Raw genomic sequence first — 26967 nt, forward strand, 5'->3', positions numbered from 1 at the left:
AGTTTGCTGCTTGTTTATTCTATTTATAATCACACCAGCAATTTCTTCTTTATTTTATTTTCTTGTAGTGAAGAGATGTATTGCAATCAAGTATTTGACCTTGATTCTTTGATCTGAATTCAACACTGTGGACTTCATAGTGAATTATTTTTGGAGTTAAATCCCTGATACAGTATCTGCAATTTCCCAATATCTAAAGTTAGAAAAAACAACAACAAACAAACAAAAAAGTACAAGGGGCTATTTGAAAAGAAGTGATGTCGCGCTAAAAAACTTACTTGTTTGCCCAATTGAGAGTTCAGATTGCTCCTTTAAAGGACTTCCGAGGCCAAAATTAATAAAATCACACTATACCTTTTTTTTTGCAGAATCCACGGAGGACGTCCTGCCCGTCCTCCGCTCTGTTCCACCATCAATGCACGTCTTATTGTTCCCCTACGGCTCGGCCCGACCCCACCGAACGGGTCGCATGGATGCCACCTCTAATATAGCCGCCGCCTTGCTCCGCAGTACGCTTTGTCGCTAGCGCGACTGCGCAGCCTGTGTGCGCCCGCCCGACGTACGCTTGGGGAGCATGCCGGGACCTAGTACGCGGCGGGAGGCGGGCAATAGGCTGCGCAGTCGCGCTAGCAAATGATTTTTACCTCTCTCTCTCTCTCTCTCTCTCTCTCTCTCTCTCTCTCTCTCTCTCTCTCTCTCTCTCTCTCTCTCTCTCCATCTCATGCAGTAGGGAATTGCAGATTTTCAAAACAGCTTATATACCATAGCTGGGATTTGAACCCAGAACCTAGTGTGTAGTAGGTATCTGTCTTACCCTCTAGACCATGACCCACACTACATGCTAAAGCTGGCGGTAGAATAAACCATACTTCCATTATGATCAATTCGATAGAAAAAGTAGCATGATTAAGGATTTGTACTTTTTGAAAAGCATGCTTATATACCATAGCTGGGATTTGAACCCAGAACCTAGTGTGTAGTAGGTATCTGTCTTACACTCTAGACCATGACCCACACTACATGCTAAAGCTGGCAGTAGAATAAACCATACTTCCATTATCATCAATTCGATAGAAAAAGTAGCATGATTAAGGATTTGTACTTTTTGAAAAGCATGCTTATATACCATAGCTGGGATTTGAACCCAGAACCTAGTGTGTAGTAGGTATCTGTCTTACCCTCTAGACCATGACCCACACTACATGCTAAAGCTGGCGGTAGAATAAACCATACTTCCATTATGATCAATTCGATAGAAAAAGTAGCATGATTAAGGATTTGTACTTTTTGAAAAGCATGCTTATATACCATAGCTGGGATTTGAACCCAGAACCTAGTGTGTAGTAGGTATCTGTCTTACCCTCTAGACCATGACCCACACTACATGCTAAAGCTGGCGGTAGAATAAACCATACTTCCATTATGATCAATTCGATAGAAAAAGTAGCATGATTAAGGATTTGTACTTTTTGAAAAGCATGCTTATATACCATAGCTGGGATTTGAACCCAGAACCTAGTGTGTAGTAGGCATCTGTCTTACCCTCTAGACCATGACCCACACTACATGCTAAAGCTGGCGGTAGAATAAACCATACTTCCATTATGATCAATTCGATAGAAAAAGTAGCATGATTAAGGATTTGTACTTTTTGAAAAGCATGCTTATATACCATAGCTGGGATTTGAACCCAGAACCTAGTGTGTAGTAGGTATCTGTCTTACCCTGTAGACCATGACCCACACTACATGCTAAAGCTGGCGGTAGAATAAACCATACTTCCATTATGATCAATTCGATAGAAAAAGTAGCATGATTAAGGATTTGTACTTTTTGAAAAGCATGCTTATATACCATAGCTGGGATTTGAACCCAGAACCTAGTGTGTAGTAGGTATCTGTCTTACCCTCTAGACCATGACCCACACTACATGCTAAAGCTGGCGGTAGAATAAACCATACTTCCATTATGATCAATTCGATAGAAAAAGTAGCATGATTAAGGATTTGTACTTTTTGAAAAGCATGCTTATATACCATAGCTGGGATTTGAACCCAGAACCTATGGTATATAAGCATGCTTTTCAAAAAGTACAAATCCTTAATCATGCTACTTTTTCTATCGAATTGATCATAATGGAAGTATGGTTTATTCTACCGCCAGCTTTAGCATGTAGTGTGGGTCATGGTCTAGAGGGTAAGACAGATACCTACTACACACTAGGTTCTGGGTTCAAATCCCAGCTATGGTATATAAGCATGCTTTTCAAAAAGTACAAATCCTTAATCATGCTACTTTTTCTATCGAATTGATCATAATGGAAGTATGGTTTATTCTACCGCCAGCTTTAGCATGTAGTGTGGGTCATGGTCTAGAGGGTAAGACAGATACCTACTACACACTAGTTTCTGGGTTCAAATCCCAGCTATGGTATAAAAGCTGTTTTGAAAATCTTCAATTCCCTACTGGATGGATGGATGGATGAGGAAGAGGAAGAGGAAGAGAGAGAGTTTAAAATTTTTCCGATGGAATTCCGTATAGATCGGAATTCCGCGGAACTGTCCCGGTATACCGTCGGAATGGAACGGTAACGGAATTTCTATATGTCGGAATGCGGAATTGTGCCGGAAACGGAAATCGGCTATTCCGACCATGCCTGGTAGCCAAGGAAAAATCTGATTTTATAAGCTATAGGTGTTCTATACACCAGCGCTTCTGGATGTAAGCCTGGCTTCAGGGGCCTAAAGAGATCATTTGCATATTCAGTAGTGATGCATTGTGGGAAACCACTGTTCCTCACTTAAAGCCGAATTACCGCAAATACCTTCTGTTTTAAAAAGGCACTCTATACTGATTGCTTCTAAGTAAGAGGGTTGTTCGGTCTCTTTTAGCCCCGTATACTTTCCTAGTAGTTATAGGTCACCCTGAGTTGCTTGGGTACTCCAGTGATCTCTTTGTAACAGTCGCCCTATGCACTGGCAATGTTTGTGATGCTCATGGCAATAATCAGCTGCTTTTACCACCTCTCACAATGATGGGTAGACATGAAAATAATAAACAAAGAAAATTCATGATGGCAGCACTTGTAAAAGACATTCCCCAAACTGAGTATTTTGGCTCAGCAGGGGCACAGCGCTCTAAGACATTTATCATATACCTACCATAGTTGTCAGTGTGGGAAGTGTAAAATATGCCTCAGTTTATGAGTTAATGAGCAGGCGAGTTTGCTTTCAACTAAGCAAAATGGGGTATATGGCAGCAAAATGAACAGCAGCTATTTAAGCAATCTGTACATAGAGACCCCTTACTGTTCGCCGGTTACAGGTTCATCTGTAAACATGAAATAAGAGTTTTGTATTTTTAGTCACTGCTAATCTGCAACTGATGAAAAAGATGCGGCACAAACAGCATTACGGTAATTGCGCCTTTACACTCAGTGACAACTGCTTCTCGCCTTTCCGAACGTCACAAAGCTGTATATTTTGCTTATATTATTCGGCATTGCAGGTACGTGTGAGCGTGTGCATAAAATCTGCAGCGGATAAGTGCAATAATGCTATAATGAATCATTTTAATACTTCAAGCAGACTGTTGTGGCTTAATATGCATTATGCACTGTTTAAGAGATCTAACTTCCATCTGTAGCAGACACCGACATGCAATACGAAAAAAAAAAGATGCTTCAGAGATGTGATTATGGTCTATGAAATTAAAATGGGAGATGTGTTCCCTGCAGATGGTTTTAAGGGAAACTCTGCAGACTTTTATGGGTTCGGCGCTGATAGTTCTAAATGTAGCTATGGGCTGTACAAAGACATTTATCTCTACATCCATCAATGTGATGGCTAAAAACATAGTACATAACCGAGGCAAACACTGCAAAACACCTGAGGGGGAAATTATTACAATCTTGTAGCAAGAGGGAACAAACCTAACCACCAGAAAACCCACAGCTGATGAGGCAACTGTGCAACTCCTCACCCAGAGACTTAGCACAAAACACACACTGTATATATTAGCGATCTGGTTGGCTGCGCTAGCTCTGGACAATATACCGAGACAAGAACATCGAGACCCAATCAATAAAAATAATGGCTTTCAGTATAATCCATGGGGTTACGTCACAGTTCAGCCCTTCCGAGTGGCGCATCTCACAGGCAGCTCTCTGACTCTGTCTCCGTTCTTTAGCCGCTTTAAGGCCTTGTTCACTTAATAAATTGCAATTGCTGACGCTAGCGTTTTGCGATTTGTGAGAGATTGTTTACAGCGCCTCCCGAGGCTTACCTGTACGTTGCAATTTTTTATAAAGCGCTTTTGTAAGCGCTTTTGCAGATCAATTCTGTTTTTTCACTTCCTGACTTTCAGTCAGGATGTGAACTCTTAACCCAGAAATGAATAAATACAATGTATTTATTGATAAAAGTGCCGTGGAAATCGCTATACTAAGAGCATTTTCAAGCACTTTGCGATTTCCTTATACCTTCCATGCAGGGCAAATCGCTCCGAAAATGGTACAGGCAGCACTTTGGTGAGCAGATTGGAATCAAACCGCTCAGATGTGAACACTCTCATAGGGAATCATTGCACAAGCGCTTTTAAGGCGATTTTGAAAATCGGCAGCGTTTAAAAAAAAACAAAAGCGCCCTTAGGGCTTGATTTACAAAGCCGTGCTAAATGATATCATGGCCGTGATATGCTTAGTACGCGGGTTAGCGTGCATACAGGTTTGCGCACATAAAGGTAAAGGTTTGCGCGCATTAACTTCCCCGTTCACGTGCTAAAACATGGGTTAGCGCGTGAACGGGGAAATTTAATGCGCACAAACCTTTACCTTTATGTGCGCAAACCTGTATGCACACTAACCCGCGTACTAAGCATATCACGGCCATGATATCATTTATCACGGCTTTGTGAATCAAGCCTTTAGTGTGAACAAGCCCTGAAAAGCCCTTTTTATTATGGCGTGTCTGAACTTTGAATGTCTGTCTTTATATTTAGTATAAAAATAGTATTTGTATGGTTGCCTCTGAAGAATACCTTTACTTTGTTTCTGTGAAGTCCTAATCCTCAGATATTCCCATTAACTGAGAGCAGACTGCATCCCACTGTCAGTAAGGGCCCTTTTTCTCTTGCTGTGTTTCAATTTTTGGAGGGACAGTCCCTCTTTGGGATCTAAATCCCTCTATCCCTTTTTCTTCCCCATGTGTCCCTCTCTTTCGAGACTGATGTACAGACCTGTATAAATATATGCACAGTTTATTTCTACTGAAAAAAATGTGTTTAATAGACTATAAACTTTATTCCCATCATTTAAATTGATTTCTTTCTTATTTTCAGTTGTTAAAATAAAGGATAACTACTGATGATAAAAAGGACCAGTATGGTTTGAATAATAAAACTACATCTTTTTATTCTGAAACCTTTGTGATATGCATGGTAAGGGGTGTGGCTGGGTGTGGCAGGGGCATGTCTTAAAGTGTTCCTCTTTCTTATCTTCAAAAGTGGGGAGGTATGACTATAGCACTCAACCCCAAACTGTCGCCTGAGGATTCAGTTCCTAATACTGGCAGGCAGGGTCGGACTGGGACACTAGGGGCCCATCAAAGAGATTTCAACCTGGGGCCCACACATACCATGATTGCAGTGAAAAAAGGGTGTGACCATGCACCGGAAGGTGGGCGTGGTCATGATGTATTATGGACAGGGCCAAATGTACATGATCTTAGCAGCATTGTAATTCAGAGACACTGCTGCCCAGCAAAACTTTGCATAGAATCCCCTCCTTCAATATAAAGTAATGTCCTACTTTGCAGAGGTTGCGACTGCAGAGGTTGCAGAGTTTGCGACCACATCGGGGCTCTTGGGCCAAAGGGGCCCCGAAGGGCCCTCCCTCAACTACAGTATTGCCTCTCTATTGGACCTGTGCTCATAATAATCACTTCTATAGATACTTTGAACAGTGGTAATCATTAACAAGCTATTTCCCATCCTTTTCTTGCACCTCTGACACTGTAGTTGCCATTGGCAGGTTTTGGTGCGTCGTATCAATTGTTTTGTATAGAGTGCTTGGGGGGCCCCAATGTAAAACTTGCATTGGGGCCCACAGCTCCTTAGCTACGCCACTGCTCTCAGCATGAGTGATTACAGCACCGAGAACAGAATTTTTGTGCTGCAGGCAACAATTGGAGCTCTGTCAGACAAGGAGGGAGGGGCCCACCAGAGACCTGGAGGCAGGGCCCACCGAGGGAAAAAACTGTACTACTGTGGCCCAGTCCGACCCTGCTGGCAGGTGATAGTCCTTGAACTAACCATATATTAGTATATGAGGGTTGAGAACTGGAAGCTGTATTCTTTTAAACAATGCTGAATGAATTGCAATGTCTGTGTGGAGTCATATTTGTGAAAGGAGTTCATGCACACTTTAAGTGGCCCAAGATAAAATAAGCAATAGGTTTTTAGTCCGGAGATGACTTAATCTACCCCATAATCACAGGGCACTTTATCTCTGTAGTAAGAAAAATGACCTGTCACACGTTTCCAATCCAACCAAAACATGGAGGGTTTAGAGCGGTGTCTAGTATAAACGTGAGGTAAAATGTAACTACTGTCTATATTCTATAAGAACAGGACCTTCCACAAGCATGTCAGTGTTATTAATAGCTTTATACATGACCTGCAGCATTCAGAGCATTTTACACTGGTACAAGGTGGCAGCATTTGGTGATGCAGTGTCTCATTCATTTTACTGTGTGTTTTCCTGTGCATCACAGAGATGTATTTTACAAGTCTGGCTTGTGCTCTCCTCACGGGACACCTGACCTTTCACAGGCTGAGAGACAGAGCAGGATGAGGAAGGCAATCTGGAAATTGAAGAGAAAAGATAAAAACTAAACATGGGATCATAATTTGCTACCAGACTGGAATGTATCCTTTATTAGTCTGATAGGCTTGCTATCAGATCGTCTGCATCTGCCTTGAGTGAATTACTTCCCCTCAGACTGTGAAATGTACTTTCGCTGTCTGAAGCACCCATTCTACCTACAGGGCCTGATTTCACTTTCATTTACAATCAATCTGTCACCGTAATGAAACATTTCTTGTTTCAGGTGTTTGTAAAGTAGCTGTAAGTGACCTGCATCCCTTCAGGAGTTAAGCAACTACACTCTCCAGCAAGATAATCCACCCAGCACAGGGACATGTCCTTAATAAAAGGTTTTTGAATAGCACATTGTAATGATGGCTCCTCAAGCAAAAGGATGACTACTTCCATCTGATGTCTGTCAGGTCCGGGGCCCGCTAGCTAGAGAGTTTTCAGCAGCATATGCCAATTGCTGGTGAAGTGAAATAATTTGCCACTTATTCGATTTTGCAACCTCCCGAACAGCACATGCCTGCTGTATGGACCGGCTACAACCCAGGGACCTACTAATGTTTTTTTCTGTGTTTTTTTTTTACGGGGTGAAAGGGATGAGGTTAGGCGGCAGTTAGGCGGCAGTGAGGGATATTTTAAGGTCGGGAGGGGGAGGGGGTAGTTTTGGTGTGTGAGAATGGGGTGAGGTTGTTATAACATTTGTACATAATTTATATAAGTAATTGCCACTGGTTGCAAAATCTGAGGAAGTTGCAAAAATGTTCACCACACCGGCGATCATGCGCTGCATCAGTGGAAACCTGTGAGGGTGATTTTACTGCAGCGAAATGATCACAAGAGTACTGCAGACAGATGGTGGTGACAACTTAAGTTTTGCCAGGTGATCTGTACAGAATCTTCATTACTGAGAGTTCTACGCAAAGAGGGAGATATTGCTTGCTTGGCAAAGTAGTTATTTCCCAGAATGCAATGATGTTCACAGACAGCAAACTGTCAGGACATTGGTCATGACATCACACTGTGGGAGGGGTTTTACCACAATATCAGTCGCACAGACCCCCCTAATGACCTATTTAAGAAAAGGTAAAGACTTCTTGGGATAAAGTGGGTATTAGCTACTGATCAGGATGAAGTTCAATCCTTGGTTAAAGTTCCTCTTTAAAGGGACTCCGAGCTCAAAAAAAAAAAGAAAGTTGTACTCACCATGGGCTTTCTCCAGCCCAGTGCTGGTCGGGAGGTCCCACGCCGGCGTCCTGGCTCCTCTCCTTCTCCCCGCTCCGGAATGGCTGGCAGGCCGCAGCCCGGGCGACACTCTCCCGAGTGTCGGGCTTCTTCTTCCGCATATGACGCGGATTACGTCACATGCCGGCCGCCTCGCGTCATCATGGCGGCCGGCGTGAAAGTACTGCGCATGCGCGAATAAAGCGCGCATGCGCAGTACTTTCACGCCGGCCGCCATGATGACGCGAGGCGGCCGGCGTGTGACGTAATCCGCGTCATATGCGGAAGAAGAAGCCCGACACTCGGGAGAGTGTCGCCCGGGCTGCGGCCTGCCAGCCATTCCGGAGCGGGGAGAAGGAGAGGAGCCAGGACGCCGGCGTGGGACCTCCCGACCAGCACTGGGCTGGAGAAAGCCCATGGTGAGTACAACTTTCTTTTTTTTTTTGAGCTCGGAGTCCCTTTAAGCTTTGAAACTTCTGCCAAGTTGCAATGCCATTGTAAAGTGTAAATCCACCTGTGTGATTAATGTGATTCTTATTTATAGAAGTGTGAAGTGACACATTTAGTGGCTGCACTGTCAGTATGCTGGAATCTTTTCATTTTACGCTGATATTGTTCCTGAAACAATATCAGTTGAGTTCATCTTCTATTGTAAACTGGCTCAGGCATCCCTAGGGCCTTTTTACCAGTACACAATAGCTCTTCTCCCACTCCACACTGACCTCAGATCACCCTGCATATTTTTTATCTTGGCTGCCTTTTATCTTGACAATTTCCCTCCCTGCCACTGGTCTCCATTCCTCTGCAGTGGGAGAGAGAGGGAGAGAGAAATAACCCATCATACAATATAGCTAGAGCCAAAGCAGTGAATCCCCCATCTTGTCATCCCGATATGAGGCCATGGTAGGAGAGCACATTTACTGCACATGTAAGAGGTAGAACATATATGCAGTTGTTGTATTCTTGTTGTTCCCACGCAATGAATAAAAAAGTTAAGACTAAATCATTTTTGAACGCCAATTATTTGGAATGGATTCAGGGAGGCCCCTATTTTTAAAGTGCACCTGTACACTCAATAGAGGGAAGCCTCTGAATAATGTAGACGCTTCCCCTGTCCTCCTCCACTCCACCAAGCCAGCGCTGTACACCTAAAAAAAACAAACAAAACCTAAGTGGGTCTGTGCTGCTGCGCATGAGCGACAGTGAGCCATCTGTGCCTGTGCAGCAGCATGGACCTTAACGGGCTCAGCTTTGTCGAGCAGGTCCCTGTTACTGCGCAGGCAAAGTGCAGTTGTGCACTTTGAGGGTCTCATCGCTGGAACGTTCTGATGGAAAAGGACAGGAGAAACCTCTGGAGGATCCAGAAGCTTCCCTCGCTTTTTAAACCCCACAGGTCTACTTTAAGTGTTTTTTTGTTCAAAGTCTTTTATTGAATCGAACACCTAAATCACATTTTTTTTTTTTTTAAATGAGAGTCTCTTAAAAAACAGCACATGATATATAGTCTGGTGTTAGTCATGGAGCAGAAATGCAGACATCAAACCAACAAACGTTGATTTGGGTAATACCTTTAATAACTAACTGTGCATTATTTATTGCAAGCTTTCAATACGTTAGGTTTCTTCTTTAAGCATTATACAGAACTGGATCAGAACCGTACACGTTAGATGGTTCTTGGCCAAGGTGGCTGGTGAGGCCCACCCCTTGTTGGGAATCTACCCTGATCTCTCTCCATGCGTTGGTGAGCGATTAGACCAGCCTTTCTCAACCTTTCTGCTCTGGAGGAACCCTGAAAATAACTTTTTGATCTAGAGGAACCCCTCCATTTGTTTTGCAGGAGGCATGGTCTTAAAAATCTGTGTGGCTGTTTATTTCACTACCCACTATTACACTGCCACTCATTATACTGTCTCCTGACCCCCCAATTTAGTGCTTCTTGTTACAGTACCAACTATTATAGTGTGCTCTATTATACTTCCCCCACGATGGGGGAAAATGCCAAGGAACCCCTGCAGAGTACTCTGGTTGAGAAAGCCTGGATTAGACCGTTAAGGGCATTTTTCTCCACAATCCTCCATGAACTGAAGGATTGTCTCAGCCGAGGTCATTTTCTCCAACTGTCTATACTGACCTCGGCCCTGACCTGTTACCTGAGTGATCAAGTCCTGATCCCTGCAAGCAGCAGTGTTCGTAGCTATGTACAAGGATTTTAGACATTTACAGCTTTAGCATCTCGTAAGCTGTGAAAATTAAATACATTTCACAAGAAATAAAAACAAAACTAAAAAAACACAAAGCAGTAATAGATACTTAAAAAAAAAAATCTCTATTTAATACATTACTCATTCAGTCCATGTCACATGGAAATTACAAGAAAACCATTCCGAAAGTCTCTGTCCAGTAAGTGGGTGCCACCACTGGAAACCACTGACACGCGGTATGATTATGGTTTTATTTTAAGCAAAGTAACAGTACATTACTCAAGGAACATTTTTTGTTTGACCTTTTTTTTCACACTGCTCAGCTGCTGAAGACACAGGAGACTGGTGGAATGGACAGGTCTGGCTAGGATGTCACTGCTGACATCTTGGTGCAGTCCCCTAAAGATCAACTCTGTGCGGAGCTTGAATGTCACTGAAGACGAAGGCTACATAAGCCACCTCAGGTGAAGCCATTGTCATTAGAATGTTACAGCAGTCTTCAGCTGTCACACATTTGTTTACTTTCCTTGCTCCACAGAGTTTAGACAACACATTTCCCTGTAAAGTGGCACATTTCATCCCATGCCAGCTTCAGTCAAGCACATCAAACCTAACAGGGATGGCCTGAACAGACTTTTAAAAAACTTTTTATTTATGAAGAATCGTGTACAATTTATTTAGGTACCTTTAAAGCAAAACCACCTACAAGACCATTGGTAGGAGGAACAGAGACACTGCTACCAATTTGTGCAGATCTCTACTGTCCTTTCTTACATAAATACTTAAAACAGCAACCCAATGCATAAAATATAGGCTAATAAGCGGTTTATCTTAAAAACAGACTTTACGCTCATGCTTGCTACACAGCCATAACAGTTAGGCCCCTTTTACACTTAATCAGTTGGTGTGCGTTAGTGCGCGTTGGTACGCGTTTTTTCCATAGCAGTGCATTGGGAGGAAGATTTCAGTTAAACCGCGTTAAGTGTAAAAGAGGCCATAGGAAAACATGGGCTTTACTTTGAAAATCAGTTTTCTTTCAGATATAACTGAGAGCAACTGATTAAGTGTAAAAGGGCCCTTAGGGGACCTGTTTTTTTTCACTGAACTGAGGAAATGGGTAAGCACCCATGAAACTCATTAACAATTTTATGTGCTCAAATAAAAAGACCTTATTTCAATAAACTGCTCCAAATTCTTCAAGAGAGGTAAGATTACCTCTGTTTATAAGTTCAACAGCTTATTAGCCTATATGTTATGCATTGTGCACCCCCACCGGTCTTACATGTCTTGTCATACCTCTTTAGATGTGATAGGTTTTAGTTTGTTAGTTCGTCCTAGAGAACTTTTTGAGTGCAAATGACCGGTTCCTGTCACAGACCTGGAAAACTGAGTGGGGACGGTTAATTTCCTGCCTACTCAGATGGTGGTTGCAAGGATTGGCAACCCACCTTTGTGAGTGTATATATCCTTAGCACTTTGCTTTTCCAATTCTTACACAATTCTGCACGATTGGGCTCCTGATCTACTTTTGTCTTTTAGACTGGGGTTGTTAAAATCACAAGAACCATCGACATAAGCCTACATAATGGAACGCTACATATAAAGCAAATTTTGACTTTGCACAAAACGTAACACATGGCCAGTTAGCCACTCCTTCAGGTCCTTCAGCCATTCCCACTCTTTAGCCACATAGACAACAGTTCCCTCCTCTCCTCCATAGAATGCCTCCAAGGCATTTACCTTTACAGAAGATAGGGCTATGACACATAGGTAGTTGGAGTTCTAACGTTATCCAATGCAGAATCTAATAACTACAACATACCAGCTCAGCCTCAACTAGTTGCTGCCACGTGTCATAGTTCTTGGCATCTGCAAGTGACACCATTAATAGCAGCTGCTTTGCGTCTTAATAGCTGTGACTTTGCAGCAGCAACTAAGCCTCCAGTGTGATATGACACAAAGAAATATCTTGTGATTGCTGTATCTAGATGAAGAAGAGGCACCTGCAGACCATGGAGGATGCCAGGAGCATGTATGGGTTCCTGACAGCTGATGGCGCTTATAGAGAGGCTGCCAAGCCCCCTCCCTGGATTGGATGGTAATACGATGGTTTCTAGGCAACGATCACTATAATGCTTTGTTCAGATCACAATTTAGAGACTTGAAAACTAGTAATTTAATGTTCAGAAGAACGTATGGAATCTCAGTTAAGATGGGCATTACAATAAAAAGTCGCAATACAAGCATCACAAAAAGGATGTATAATTCACTGGTCCTCTGTTTAAAAGCTTTACATCCTAGATAACTATTACCTAAAGTAAATGTTTGTGACAAATTCAGGTAACAGTTTACTAACGATCACCATGCACGTGTACTACTTAAAGGACAACTTGAGGCTGACATATTTATTTCCTTTTTAAAAATGCATCAGTAGTGTCTGAATCCCACACCTGAAACAAGCATGCAACATATTCAGTCAAAGTTCAAACATCTGACCTGCATGCTTGTTAAAGCGGTATTGTCACCATAAAAATCAAATTTCAACAGCAACTGGTCTGAGTGTATTAAGTGATAAAGATGCTAATCCTGCATTCAAAACTTTTTCTGCTGTTATGGTTTGGAGTTATCACATACTTTAGGAGCACTGGCCCTAGTGCCAAACAGTGCCAAAAAGTTGAATGCTGGGAGTTCTTTTTATCTAATATATTCCTCCTCTTCCATGTATTTCCCTGCCTAGCTGATCACTTGTGTTTACAAGCAAGGCTGAGGTGACTCAGTGATTGGATGTGTAAATAAAAAAAACACTCTGGGAGGAGGGCAGCTAATGAATACACAATGGGCAAGAGAAGGGAGGGGGGAGAAACAAGAATCAGGGAGGATATGATGTCAGCATTAAGCTTGACAAGATGGCTACTGCCTAGAGTAGGATTCTCTGCTTTCTCTTTATGAAGAAGATTGCCGGCACCATCCAACGTAATTTTCATGCTCTTTTTATTTTTCAATTCATCACAGCAAATACATGGCCTAACAAAACCATCTTTATATACTATCCATGGAGTGCACCTGACCAATAAAAGACCGATTTCATTACCACCAATCATAATGGTCCTTGTACATAGCGGACCTGATGGGGAACTATCTTAGCTTGCTCTCATTGGTGCATTTGAACTAGGAGTCTCTCACACCCCCCTACACACCCACCTTGGATCACGCCTGCACCTCTCAGGTGTCAGCCATCACCGCCGTCCCCCTGTCTGGCCGCCGTAGCGGACCTGACAGAGAACTAGCGTGATGACGCGTACATACCCGCACGCATGCGTAGTATGACGCGTCGGGCCGTCACTGTATGACGAGCTCTGCAGCAAACGCGTGGAGAGGATGGAGGAGATACGGGATAAGTTCAGGAGAAGAGGGTATCCGCCAGTAGTGATACAAAAAGCATGTGCCAGAGTGGGGACGCAGAGTGAGGGACAAAGACGTAGGAGACAGATACACAATAGAATCCCATTTGTAACGAAATACAATACTCAAAGTCATACGATTGCCAAAATTATTAAACATCATTGGTATCTACTAGCAGACAGCCTGCCAGAAATAGAACATTTTAGAAACCCCCCCCCTTATATCCTATAAAAAGGCACCCACATTGAGAGACCAACTAGTACATGCCGATACAGGTGATAAGCAGCGACCGGCATGCATGACTACTAGGAGAGGCACATATCCATGCCTCAACTGTGTACACTGTAGTTACGTAATTAGAGGACAAGAAATAGTTCATCCCCATCGGGGCACGAAATATAAAATCAGAGGATGTCTATAAAGATGGTTTTGTTAGGCCATGTATTTGCTGTGATAAATTGAAAAATAAAAAGAGCATGAAAATTACGTTGGATGGTGCCGGCAATCTTCTTCCTAAGTTTGAATTGTCTGGAGTACTGCTGGACTGAGCCTTGGCACATCCCCCTTGGGCAACTGGAGGTGTGCATCACACTCACCTACGACTGCTTTCTCTTTATAAAATTCACAGGAATCGTTACGTGGATAGCACAATACATCTGTTAAGTAAAAGTAGTATTTATCTACTTATATATATGTGTTTTTTATGTCTAGGTTAGCATGGGTGTCGCTTGTTCTTTAAGGATCTATGGCTAAAAGTATTAGAGGCCGAGGATCATCAGGACAACCAAGCCATTTGCACTGTTATAAAGGAAACACATATGGCAGCCTCCATATCCCTCTAACTTCAGGTGCCCTTTAATTTCTGCTGAGCAACCACTTCTGTTCTATGGGAAGGGGAAGGTATTACACTGCAGGAGCTACAGTCACGGCTGACCAAGGATCATCTAGCTTGGTGGATTGTAGAAAGTGAGACCACTGACATGAGGGGAGAACTGTATGCTAGAGAGCCATGCAAGATCACCACAAAGGATTATGTGCAAGATGAAAATCTGCGTGGACAACAAATAACAGGCCTGATATTTAAATTCTCATGTCAAAATCTGTGTGAAAACTTCTGCTTTCCCTGAAATGTATTAATGTTGTTCAACTGGTTTCACAGGTAAAACTGAGCAGCAGAAAGTCAGTGTCACATCTGCAGAAGGTCATATGGCAGAACAATACAGATCATGCATAGCGACCAAAATAATCTATCAGAAATCAGATTTTATAATCTACTGTGCATTGTGGAACATTCACTAATAATTGCGGATTGGCATTTTAATTTGGGAATGAGGGCGTAACTAGACTTAATAGGGCCCCCCCCTTGCAAAAATGATAGAATAAGGTTCCAATGGTGCTCGAACCCGCCCCCCCCCCCCTTAATGCGGGTCACCTGATTGGGAGCCGGTGAATGGCAGCAGAGTGTTCTGCTGTGAAGCAGCGCCTGGAAGCAGGAAAAAAATTACACCAGCTGCCGCTACTCTGCATGGCGGGAGGTGGTGTCGGGGACTTTTTTGGTGAGCGAACTGTTTTCTGCTAATTCATCACAGTAAAAGTGAAGGGATTCAATCCTATCATTGTTGGCAAAGTGAAGCCGTTTAGGCAGGGCTGCACTTGCAGTTGGGGAGAAGAAAGGAGAGGAGGAGGGGTCCCCAAAGCCTCCGGGCCCCCTTGTAATGGCAGGCTTCGAAGGGGCAATTGTTACACCCATGGGCCCAGTATTACTACTTTTGAGTAAGAGAAAGTATGATCGATCATAGCTGTTCATGGGTTCTTAAGAACATGGAATATGAGAGGTGTGAAGATGGACGGAAATTATACACACGTCAACTATGTAAAAAAAGAGGTCTACTGCAAGAATTTCCAGCAGTCTACAAAGCCTCAGCATAATTCCGTGAATGTTGACATGTCTTGGCAGACTTGTATTTACCTGGTTACACAAATAAACACAGCACACATTACCAAAAGACAAGGAACTGAAGTAACAGAAGGCTTTCACCATTAGGACATTTTCTGTCCTGTTCTTTCTACACAGACCTCTGCAAAAACTCAGCAGCAAATCAGTTTGTGTCAGAGAAACAAAAGTTATTTTTCCGGGCCTCTCGGAGGAGCCATTCAGAGCCATGGCCTCTTTCCCTCTCTGATTTTCTGGCATCTTTAACACACACAGGAATGTGCTCCTGCTGCATTAGCGAACGTCTCACTGTGTTGCTTTTGGCTGATCCAAACAAAGGGAAACAAACTTCTAGGGGGGAAAAAATCATCTTTTCTTCTCGCTGGCATTATTAACTAATTTGTTTTTGAAATCTAATGTCTCCTGAAGGGCAGATTCTGCCCACAGACTGACAAGTGTAAAGATATCTGCCCATGCTTGGTGAAGCCTCTGAGATCTGCTGCCTGGTAACTGTTGTCTCGGGCTGGAGTGTCAATTGTTGCTGCTCTCCAATCTTTAGATCAGTGCAGGATTACGGAGTATAAATCCAGAGCTAGATTGGCCTGATGTAAATGTATGTTTGTCCCGCTTTTACAGTTCCTATAAACATTTTTTAATTGCATATTTCCCATTAAACTGCAGGTGTCTTTTAAATTAAAAGTCCACTAGCTACACTCATACATCAGTACTCCATAAGACATTTTGTAATGTATTAAAAATTGCCTTTCCATTTCAGTATGATGGTGACTATAATGTTCTAAAACTGACTGAAGTGGTAATTGCACTTGTTAATGAACTGGAATCTGTGCTCCCTCTTTGTAGAGTACGGACTGCCTAAAAATCTCCCGTCTTGCCACAGGTGTAGTTAGCTGCATAAAGTAGGAGATTGTTACTTATTTTCAACACATGGATTTATTAATTGACTGACAACAAACTTGGACACTGCCATATCACAGTTTCTGTTAGGAACTCTGTGGGACAATATCAAACATAAAGACCCCCCTGATGATCTATTCGAGAAAGGTAAAGATTTCTCATGGGAAAGGGGGTATAAGCTACTGATTGAAACTGAAAGGAAGTCTAACCCTTGGTTACAGTTCCTCTTTAAGCTGCCTACATGCAAGAAAATGCTAAGCACTTTTTCAATTGTAGAGTTCTGAAAAGTTATATTAAACAGAAGATGAAAAATTATCGCCTAGGAGAAAAAACTTAACAGATAAACAGAATTGGATCAGGCCCATAGGCAAAACTTAACGCCAAACCGAACTAAAACCGTTGAGCTTTCTTGTTTACTGTACTCCCCGTTTTTCCACCACTACCTCTGTAGAGCTATTGTTTCCACTTATTCCACTTATTATGGTCCTGTCCCACCCCTTCCCTTTTTTATTACAATAAATTGCTGCTCAAGATGTAAGAGGGTCATGTGAAAAGGATTTCACCTACATATTTAGTATGTTATTTTAACCCTTTAGTAGCCAATTTATTTAGATGCTTGCAAGTGCTCCATTGCCAATTAATTTTAGCACATTTTTTGTTACAGTTCCTTGCTTCTAATTAATACTGCTATAATGTGTATTATGGCTACTTGTCACTAGGGGGCAGTGTGAGACAACAAAAGAGGACTTCTGCTTTCAGTTTCTATATTTTATGCTAGCAGAGAGACATCAAAGCATTCCAAGAATTTACAGCGCAAGTTATGCCAGCTGAGGTCAAAAAGTGGGGAAAAAAAGTCAAATGCATGGAGTTCCTGACTTTTGAACGCCTGCCAATACAACCCTCCACAATGTCGGGAACTCCCTGTACTGTGCCCATGCAGAGGAGGACACAGGGACAAATGAAGAACAAGGGGGGACACAAAAGGGCATAGAGAAGGACACTAGAGGGACACAAAGGGGCATAGAGACGGGCACAAAAAGGACAGAGATGGACACATGGGAGACACAGGAGGGCACAGGGAGACACAAGAGGTACAAGGGGACATGAGGTACAAACGGGGCATAATCCACAAGATGTCCCTTCACCATGGATGCACCAGGATTAGTATATATTTTTCCCCTGGTTTTTGTCCTCCAACCTAGGTGCATCTTATGGTCAGGAGCGTCTTTTAGTCCGAAAAATACGGTAATTCTATTGAAGCTGCTAATGGATTAATATAAAATCGAATATTTGGGTAGCAATCTAATTTGGAAAGTTGATTTGATGCTGTCGGTTATCACTTTGTGTGGGTTGCTCTTGACTTGTCAATCACACACTAATTATGATCGGCACACATCCTCTTTATTATTGACTTAGAAGTCAAATATTGAAAAGCTGAATCCATGCTGAGGACAGAGGCAGAGCCAGTTCTTGCTGGACACAGTAATTGTGGCCTATCACAGAAACGGGTTAATATGCCCAGCACAAACCTCTCAATGTGAAGTCTACAAACCTCTGTAAACTGACTTGTCTAATTCAGGCATGACCAGGATTAATCAGAAGCCAAACACATTTTAATTGGCGAATCATCATGTGGTTTCTGGTGATGAATTATAGTCGCCAGGCACATTAGACATGAAATTGCTATATGAATTCCAAAGCCTTTCAAAACAGTTAGAAAAAAGGGGACATTTCTGGAAACTGAAAATAAAGCAGAAAAAAAAGAAAAAAAAAACCTCACACAATGAAATCATTGCTGATGTCTATTTAATTGCCATTAGTCACATGTGACATTTTTGCAAGCATGTTTAAGCCCTGCCACATGTGCGCTAACCAAAGCTGTGGGAATTAGCTGCAAATGATTAAAGAATCTATCAGCAAAAATAACCACATGTTAGAGCCACTACAACTCATTTCACTGCTGGAGAGTGGGAGGGAAAGCTGCTGCTGCACAATACAGTGCATCTGCTTACAAGAAAAACACAGAAAGGGTGTAGCACCATGCTATTTACTATATTCTACTTATGTAGCATTTAGATCAGGCCTGGGCAAACTATGGCCTGCAGGCCAGATCCGGCCTGATGGGGCCTGAATGTAGCCTGCCGATAGAGGGCCGCACTCCTCTCCTGTCCTCCCCACCTGAAAATGTTTGTTCCGTGTGTAATGGGAAGCTTAAGTGATCTCCATGGCGACATGTGACAAGCATGTCACATGACGCCACTGTCTCCATGGAGATTGCAATTGGGTGAGTTAAAGCCTACTGCTACACACGTTTCCAACTCTACAGTAAAAGAGGGAGATAGAAGAATGAGGGAGGCATGCGGGCTGCTACAGGAATTCAGCCCGCAGCCAGAAAAGTTTGCCCACCACGGATTTAGATTAATGAGAAGGAGGCAGAGAAAGAAAGAGGGTGTGAGAAGGAGACAGACACACATGGGTGTCCATGGGGCAAAGACTTGTCCCTCCTCAAAATACTAGCAGATGTCATAGCTCATAAAATATCAAAACTCTTGATTATACAATACTCATTGCATATAAAGTGTACCTGAAGTGAAAACTAAAAAGGTCTCCATGTAGTTGAGTGTCCACCTTAGTTGAGTGGCATAAAACGCCTCCGTCAAGCTCCCGACAAACCCCAAAGTCTGGATCGTCATAAAGAACTTGTCCTAGATTATATTGCCAGCCTTTGCCCATCCCTCGCCATACTGTGGCCAATACCTGCTCTCACCAGTTTGGGTTTGCATGGAGCTGGTAGTAGGTGGGGAGTGACATTATTGGATGGATAGAGGAGAAGCCTGCTATTGTATTTGTGGAACAACCTCCAAAAAACTGAAGTGACAGTCTGCAGATTGACGGTATCACACCACTATGCTGACAACAAATAAACACCCTACTACAGTTCTCACTGTAATACTTTTAAACTTCCCTACTGGTGCACTTTAACATCAAGGAACATTAAAAGAAACCAATACCACTGGTTTATACCAGTGTTTGCTAGGTTTAAAAAAAAAAGGGGGGGGGGGGAGGGGGGGGGGGGGACATTGCCTTGCTCCGTCAAGATACATTTCTGTATTTGACTCCAGAAATTAACAGATAAGTGGATACAGGCACAGGCAACAGATGTGTAGTTTAATCTATTAAACATGTTTCAAAAGATGTCAACTAAAAAGTATCCAAAGACCCTTTTTTTCAAAATAAGATGACTATAAACTTGCAATTTAATTACAAATGGTGGTAGGCTTTCACAGCTGTTCAAAAACATTTTTTTCCAGTTACAACAGAATAACTAAACACACACAACTGCAATATATGAAGAGATCGCTTTTACTGCTGCCACCATCCAATAGGTCTAAAATGCTTATCCCTATGAAGTAATTTTATTGAACTATCACTGAGTTTTATGTGACTAACAATACACTCATTTTTTGTTTTGTTTTGTTGCCATTTTCTCCTCATTTATTTATAGCTATCCCCAGCAGAGGGGGCTAAAATGGCTAAAGCTGTTCGAACAGCCATGGATTTCATGGTGAATGGAATGCATCTGTAAAGCTTTATCCTTTATACTGGCAATCACAAAAGAAAAATAGTTTCTTCCCCTCCACGCTGCTTAGCACATGCAGACACGTAGCTTTCTTTTTCCTCTCTTCCCCAAATACACTTACGCACGTTGGCAATAGCTCAGCGTAAGTGCATTCACTGGGTCACTTCAAGTTACCGCCAGTGGTGACAGATGCTAGGCAACGCTTCTCTTGTGGACCTTATTTTACAGGGACAAATACCTGGAACAGAGGATTTAAGCCCTTCTTACAGCATTAATTATTACAAGGATCTAGGTATTCAGGCAGGCTCTGTTCTTCAGTGCTCCAGTCTGGCAGAATGGGGACCATTCAAAGTCAAAATGGAAAATGTGAAGTCACAATATCCCTGCATGTTTCCATAGGAAGCAGCAGTGGAAGAAAACAGAACCTTGAACAAGGAGGGCAGGAATATACACCTGACCAGCTTAATCTGGTGCATATTCTTCATGAAAGTAATTTGTGTCATTAGGGTCACGTCGTACTGAATCCAAGTGAAAATATGATATTCTGGAACACAAGTTAGTGGGGCAAACACAACAGCATTTAAAAAAAATAGGAATAATGTTTCAGACCCATATTATGACTAAAGATAGGAACTGTAATGTTTGCAGACAGATCTATACTGGACAGATCAAAGGAGCATTATTCACCACTGGGACCAGTTAAGTGGTCTACTCTTGGTATATTTAAATTGATCCTAATTTAGATAGAATTCTAGACTATATTATTTACAATCAAGAATAGGCTTTATAGATAAAATGTGACAATTTGTGCCTGGCACAAGGACACAAACGTTCTGCCCCGCCACCCCTCCGTAATTGCAGTGTAGACGTTGCTTACTGTAACGCTGGACAACCGATTCTTACAATAATAAACTAATGTTCTTATTAATATTTCACAACTAAGTGTTCCTTTCATCACCAGAAAACCTCTTCACTCAACAGGACTTTACTTTGATATATAATTCAATTAAACCTAGCGGAAAATTTTCTCTCGGAGGCTCGAGAAGTTTTATTTTGTCTAAAATTAATGAGAGCTTTCTTTCATATAAAAAATGTAAAGCAAGTTTTCATCCTAAAGACGACACACTTTGCATGGAAGTCCAATGCTGTAAACACTTTAATAACGCTTTAATAAACATTAAGCAGCTGGCTGATGATGACTGGAGACACAGATGCCAATTCAAACAGTTGTTAAAAGTAATTAAAAATAGAAATCATCAGAATGGACCTCCAACCTAAATTATATAACTACCCCTCCCCACTTCCCCTCAGTATGTCTCAAAAGTGCCGAAAATGTCGATCTTGTGGTAATGACCTATAGGTATAAACCATCTTCTCTAAAGTCAGATCTCCTAAATTCACTTTTAAGAATATTAAGTAAAAATCGTCATGTATGACTATGGCTAGTCACATTTTCACCGGCGTAGAAAAGGCCATTCTACAATATGTATTGTTTCATATCAGGATAGTCTACAAGTAGTTTTAAAAAAAGTCTAAACACAAGACAAGCTAACCAAAGAAACATGTCCTGCAAGAGCTAAAGAATAAAAAAAGAAAAAAAAAAAGGAAAAAAAAAAAAAGGAAAATAACTGTATACAAGTTACAAGGACAATGTTCAAGTAATAAGAACAGTCTGGAATTCAAGGACAACTACGAAAAATATGAAGCAAAAGTTAAAATTTTTGACTTGCTAGAAAGAAAATGTGCCTACAGAAGAGGTTATTCTACAGGGAAAAAAAAAAGTAAAAAAATAAAAGAATACAAGCAACAAGTATCGAGAAGAAACAAGTACAGTCTGAAATCCTAAAAACAACTTTCCAAAATATTTGGTTGACATGAGTTACTTTTCACATTTTTGACAAGGCCCAATAAATATGTATAAAAAGTGTCATGCATGACATCTAAAAAGGGCGTCTACAAGAACCCACAAGACAATACTCAAAAGCCACAACGTACAAGAAGTGTTGTATATCAATCTGAGTAGTGACTGTTCCCACCTCAGTCAGACTATGTCAGCGTATTGCTATGTATGCAACGCCTGATTTATCAGAACTTAGCATGGTGAATATGGCAGGTCTGGTAATTATTTCAGATCAGTTCCGCCCAAATCAAGTTTTTACACTATGCAGTGCTGGATTTTGCAATGCGATTAAGATTTTCTTTAGCATGATCCAACAAGTTACAGCTGTGCTATAAGCAGGCCTTGCTAATGGCAGACAAATCAAGCCAGGGTGAGAAGAAAAAGAAAAAGTTTGCTTTCACCCCCCTTTACTGCAGGAGAGCAGCTATTGGCAGGCAACGCACTGTAGGATCCCCTAGCCATGAGTATGTTATAGATGCTTTGCTCTCCTATGAGTCACAGTGTAACGTAGAGTAAAATAAATCACTATACACATCAGGTCACACTTCATCAGGCACCCCTGTGCAGAATATCAGATGTTCGCAGGTATTTTAATCATAGCTCAAGTCTCCTATTCCTCTGTTTAGTACTCAATCCCCAGAAGGAATGCTAGTCTACAAATGCACAGCCCTTCCAAGAGAAACCCAAGCAAGTCAGTCCAGCTAAATCATTCTGCAGATCTGCACCATCTCTCTGAGCCATTCATCAATCCCACTCTCAGCAAGCCTGGACCACAAAAGTTCCAAATGCCTGAGAATGATTCTGGGGTACCTGCCAGTTACCCCTACAAAATAACAGCCTAAACAGGGGGTTAGCAATGATTCACTGATACAGTAGGCTGGGCACTCTGCACACAGAGCACATCAATCAGTACAGGTGTGTAACTATTTCAGGGCCAGACAGCAGCACACAGATTGCCAGGAGAGGCTTTTGTGAATATACAAGCACACAGTGTCATGCATTATTAAACAGGAACAACATTAGAACCTGCCAGTAAAATATATAACTGGGTTCCTCCTATTAACACACAGCAGCAATGGCATAAAAGGTTTCTACCTAGGGTAAGTGCTTTCTCAGTGTGCTCTGCACAGACACATCAGATGGCCGGGCATAACCCACTGTGCATTGGAGCAGGAAACGTGAAATCCACCGCTGCAAGTAAATAGATAAAATAAAACTTTTCAAAATGATAAAATGCAGGCGATATCTATTTTTTCCTCTCACCCCACTCTCAGCATCTCCCTCTCTCTCTTCCCCTGACTGCCTGTCCTTCACTGGATCCCTATTGTTCACTGTATAGACATGGAGAGAATCACTTAAAGAGACTCTGTAACATTCAAAACATCCCCTGGGGGGTACTCACCTCGGGTGGGGGAAGCCTCCGGATCCTAATGAGGCTTCCCACGCCGTCCTCTGTCCCACGGGGGTCTCTCCGCAGCCCTCCGAACAGCCGGCGACTGTGCCGACTGTCATTTCAATATTTACCTTTGCTGGCTCCAGCGGGGGCGCTGTGGCGGCTTTCCATTCCGAACTACACGGAAATACCCGATCTCATTCGGGTCCGCTCTACTGCGCAGGCGCAGGAAACTTGCGCCTGCGCAGTAGAGCGGACCCGACGGCGATCGGGTATTTCCGTGTAGTTCGGAGCCGACAGCCGTCAGAGCGCCTGCGCAGGAGCCAGGAAGGTAAATAATGACGTCACCGCTGCCCGGACTCCACGGAGGGCTGCAGCGAGACCCCTGACGGATGGAGGACGGCGTGGGAAGCCTCATTAGGATCCGGAGGCTTCCCCCACCCGAGGTGAGTACCCCCCAGGGGATATTTTTATGTTACAGTTCCTCTTTAAGTCTTTGTCTGCAAGATTTCATACCAATGCATTCAAAGTAGAATTTAAAATGACTGCATCGTTTTTCCTCCTTCTCTCTAAAAGCCATGTCAAAGGAGGGGGGGGGGGGGATGCAGAGGTAATAAAGAGCAGATGAAAAGCCAACATAAATACCATCACTCTGAATTAAATTCAATAATCAGTGGAGTTTGAAACCTGGCTTTGCATAGTTTAACTAAATTAGAAAAAAAAAAAGAAAAACTAGTGGGACAGAAAAAAAAATGAAACCGCTCTCTGAGGTCTGAGTCCATCCTGACAACTATATCACTGGATCCATCTAGTTAAATACACACACATCCAGCACCGTTAGGAAATGCAATATATCTTTGATAAAACAGAGGCAAATCCCACCATGGACAGGGAATGGATTGACTAAATCAAACAGACAACACCATGTTGATTTAACTCTGTGGCTGTATTTTGATACCATTTATCAGACTCAATGAAAAATTGTCAAACACACAACTCTCGGGCCGGCTTCAGGAACAATTTAAAAAGTTTAGAGAACAAAAGGTTTATTTTAAGAATGAAAATCTTGGCTCGCACGGCGGCAGACGCATATCTGCTTTCAATTACAGAAAGTATTTCCACTCCACTGAGATGGGATCAGATCTTCCACGGCACAGTCTCAGGGCAATGCATCTGATTAGAGAGGAGAAGCCTTGAAGAACCCCACATTATTGGGTGCCACGTTCTGCATACAGACACATATAGACACACACTGTCCAGAGGACTTGTGCTAGAGCAGGGATGGGAATAGGCAAACAATAAGCACTCGTTGCTCCCCCAGCACTGTCACAGCTAGGCTTGCTCCATTACCTGCAGCCTGCCTGCCCTGCTGTATCACCAAGTCATTTCCCTGATCCATATGAGAAGGCGGACAGCAGGAAAGGGTTGTGGGGGTTACATGTAGAATAGTGAGCATAGAAGCGGTCTATAGAGATGGGACTGCAGTACAGTGCTCGCCCTGCTTGCCTGTAACCATGCTCTGAGACACAGCCTGCTATCTGTCTCACCTCTGGACTGTGCACTAAAGGATGCATCCTGCAACAAAGGGCTGGGGGCTTCAGAGGACAGTATAGGGGCAGAATTAAAATACTCCATCGTCGGCTACACATATACATTTCAAGGCAATCTCCTCCCGCTATCAATTATGAAACAATTGCAAAAAAATTATTAAAAATGATTGTTTGAAGGTTTTAAAAATAATCTAGTGGATCAAATGCGATCAAAATTTCTCCCATTCAATCAAAAATGGATGCAATTAATCGTTCGCCCTTAAGTTATCGCTTTGATTTGGCATAGGTGCAACCGCTTCATTGAATCGAAAGTGCCATGAAATGATCGCCATTGAAACGTGTGTGGTCAGCATCACTTGCATTCGTTCACTTATCCAGACACATTCACAACAAAGCAGAAACAGGGCAGAAAAAAAAGTGCATAGACTTTTACCTCTCAGTGTGTCTATTCCTTGCGTCCTCAAGGGTTAAAAAGCCACCTCATTTCAGATGCTAATGGTGCTTGTGTAGAGAGATTCTAGCACACTGAGCCTCCTCCCATTCCAGCAGCAGCTTCACACCAAGGTGGATGGAGGGATGCACGCTTTCTCGCCTATGCCAGCAGTGTATGCCAGAGTGAGGGTGGCCAGGCTGGTACTGGGGGTTCCTTCCCTGTTGCTTTATCCTGCTATGCCTGTGTGTGTGAGAGTCAGTGGCAGAGCTCAGCCTGTGCAAGTTGAACCAGTCTATAATGTATCACGTTACAGAGTCTGGCTTTCTCTTCAAGCAGCAAGCAGCAATCAGACATGATAGGCTGAGACTCCTCTGTTTACACCCAGGCAGGAGGAGGGGGCCGAGCCTGGCTGCGTTTAACTCTTGCTGGCTCGCAGCATAGGCTACGTACCTAGCTGCCTTCGCATCCACCTGTCAGCAGTGGCGGTCAGTGAACACGCTTTCAGTTATGAATCCCATCACAACTACACATTTTATAGGTTTGTCATACATTTTTTAAAAGCACCACTTCAGAAAGGTTTTTTTTATATGCATTTAACATAACATTATTTTAAATTACTTACATTTTTTTAAAATAGTTTTTGCAAAATGCATAAAACAGCTTATTCATCAATTCATCTCCTCCTCAGAGACCTACACATACCTGTTTACACCCAGTCAGTCTGAACCACTCCCTGTCTAGTCACATGATGGACATGCTGGGAAGAGAGTGGCTGCTCTGTTAGCTGAAGTCACACCTATTTGCTGTCTCACAGCCTATCAGGATGCACAGCTTTAGACTAGGAGGTGACAGTAAACAAGCAGTGGGAGTCTGATATGTACAGTATGAACTGGTGCTGCAGATATTTTACCTTTTTTATTTTGCCAGTAGTCTTTTTTTTTTTTATTACAAAGCCTTTTCATGCATAGCTAATTAAAAAATAATGTTCTATTAAATGCATATAAAAACTGTATTAGAAACTGGTGCTTTAAATGAGCTGCACACAGACACACACACACTCCTCCTCCCTCCCCTTTCTTCTGAAAGAAATTCTCATGGTCTCTCATGTAAACTTACTTTCCATGCGAAGGTCCTTTCTATTGGAGCTGTGATGTTTGAATCTGTTGGTTCCATCAGTGACTGTGGCAAGCCACATTCCTGTATGGAGAGCTAAGGCGTGTGTGCGGGGGCTTGTGATTGGCTGATGGGAGCTTTGTGTGTGTCTGCCTGGGAACGCATGCAGCATTCTCTCCCCAGATTGTGCCTGGAGGATATCCTGACTATACCCAGCTAAATATGCCTAATTGACTGAGCCTGTAATTATCACACCTGTCATCAGGCATGGTTATCTTATAGGAGAGAAGCTGCAAAACCACGACCTGCTGCTTCTGCTTCAAAATACTGAGGAACATAGGAGACAGTTTTATTATCTTGAATGGTTAAAAACAAACAGTATATACTATCTGATCAAACCTAATGGCAGTGTTTGGTTAAATATATACAAAAGTGGAGAATGGAAATCTTCCTCA

The 26967-nt window shown here is 42.5% G+C and overlaps 1 protein-coding gene across 15 annotated transcripts in view; it reads right to left on the minus strand.

Moving 5' to 3' along the window:
• Positions 1-26967, minus strand: part of TENM3 (teneurin transmembrane protein 3) — a 1708801-nt gene that overhangs the window by 698732 nt on the left and 983102 nt on the right. Inside the window, exon 1 of one of the 15 annotated variants that reach the window (XM_068278760.1) lies at positions 26516-26548. The exons of 13 other annotated variants lie outside the window; for them this stretch is intronic. In XM_068278760.1, the coding sequence (XP_068134861.1) occupies positions 26516-26522 (7 nt within the window). In that variant the 5' untranslated portion in view covers positions 26523-26548. Of the gene's footprint in view, positions 1-25399; positions 25722-26515; positions 26549-26967 lie in introns of those variants that run through there. One more of the 15 variants, XM_068278761.1, reaches the window with a different exon arrangement.

This window comes from Hyperolius riggenbachi, chromosome 1 (genome assembly GCF_040937935.1).
Source record: "Hyperolius riggenbachi isolate aHypRig1 chromosome 1, aHypRig1.pri, whole genome shotgun sequence".
NCBI lineage: Eukaryota > Metazoa > Chordata > Amphibia > Anura > Hyperoliidae > Hyperolius > Hyperolius riggenbachi.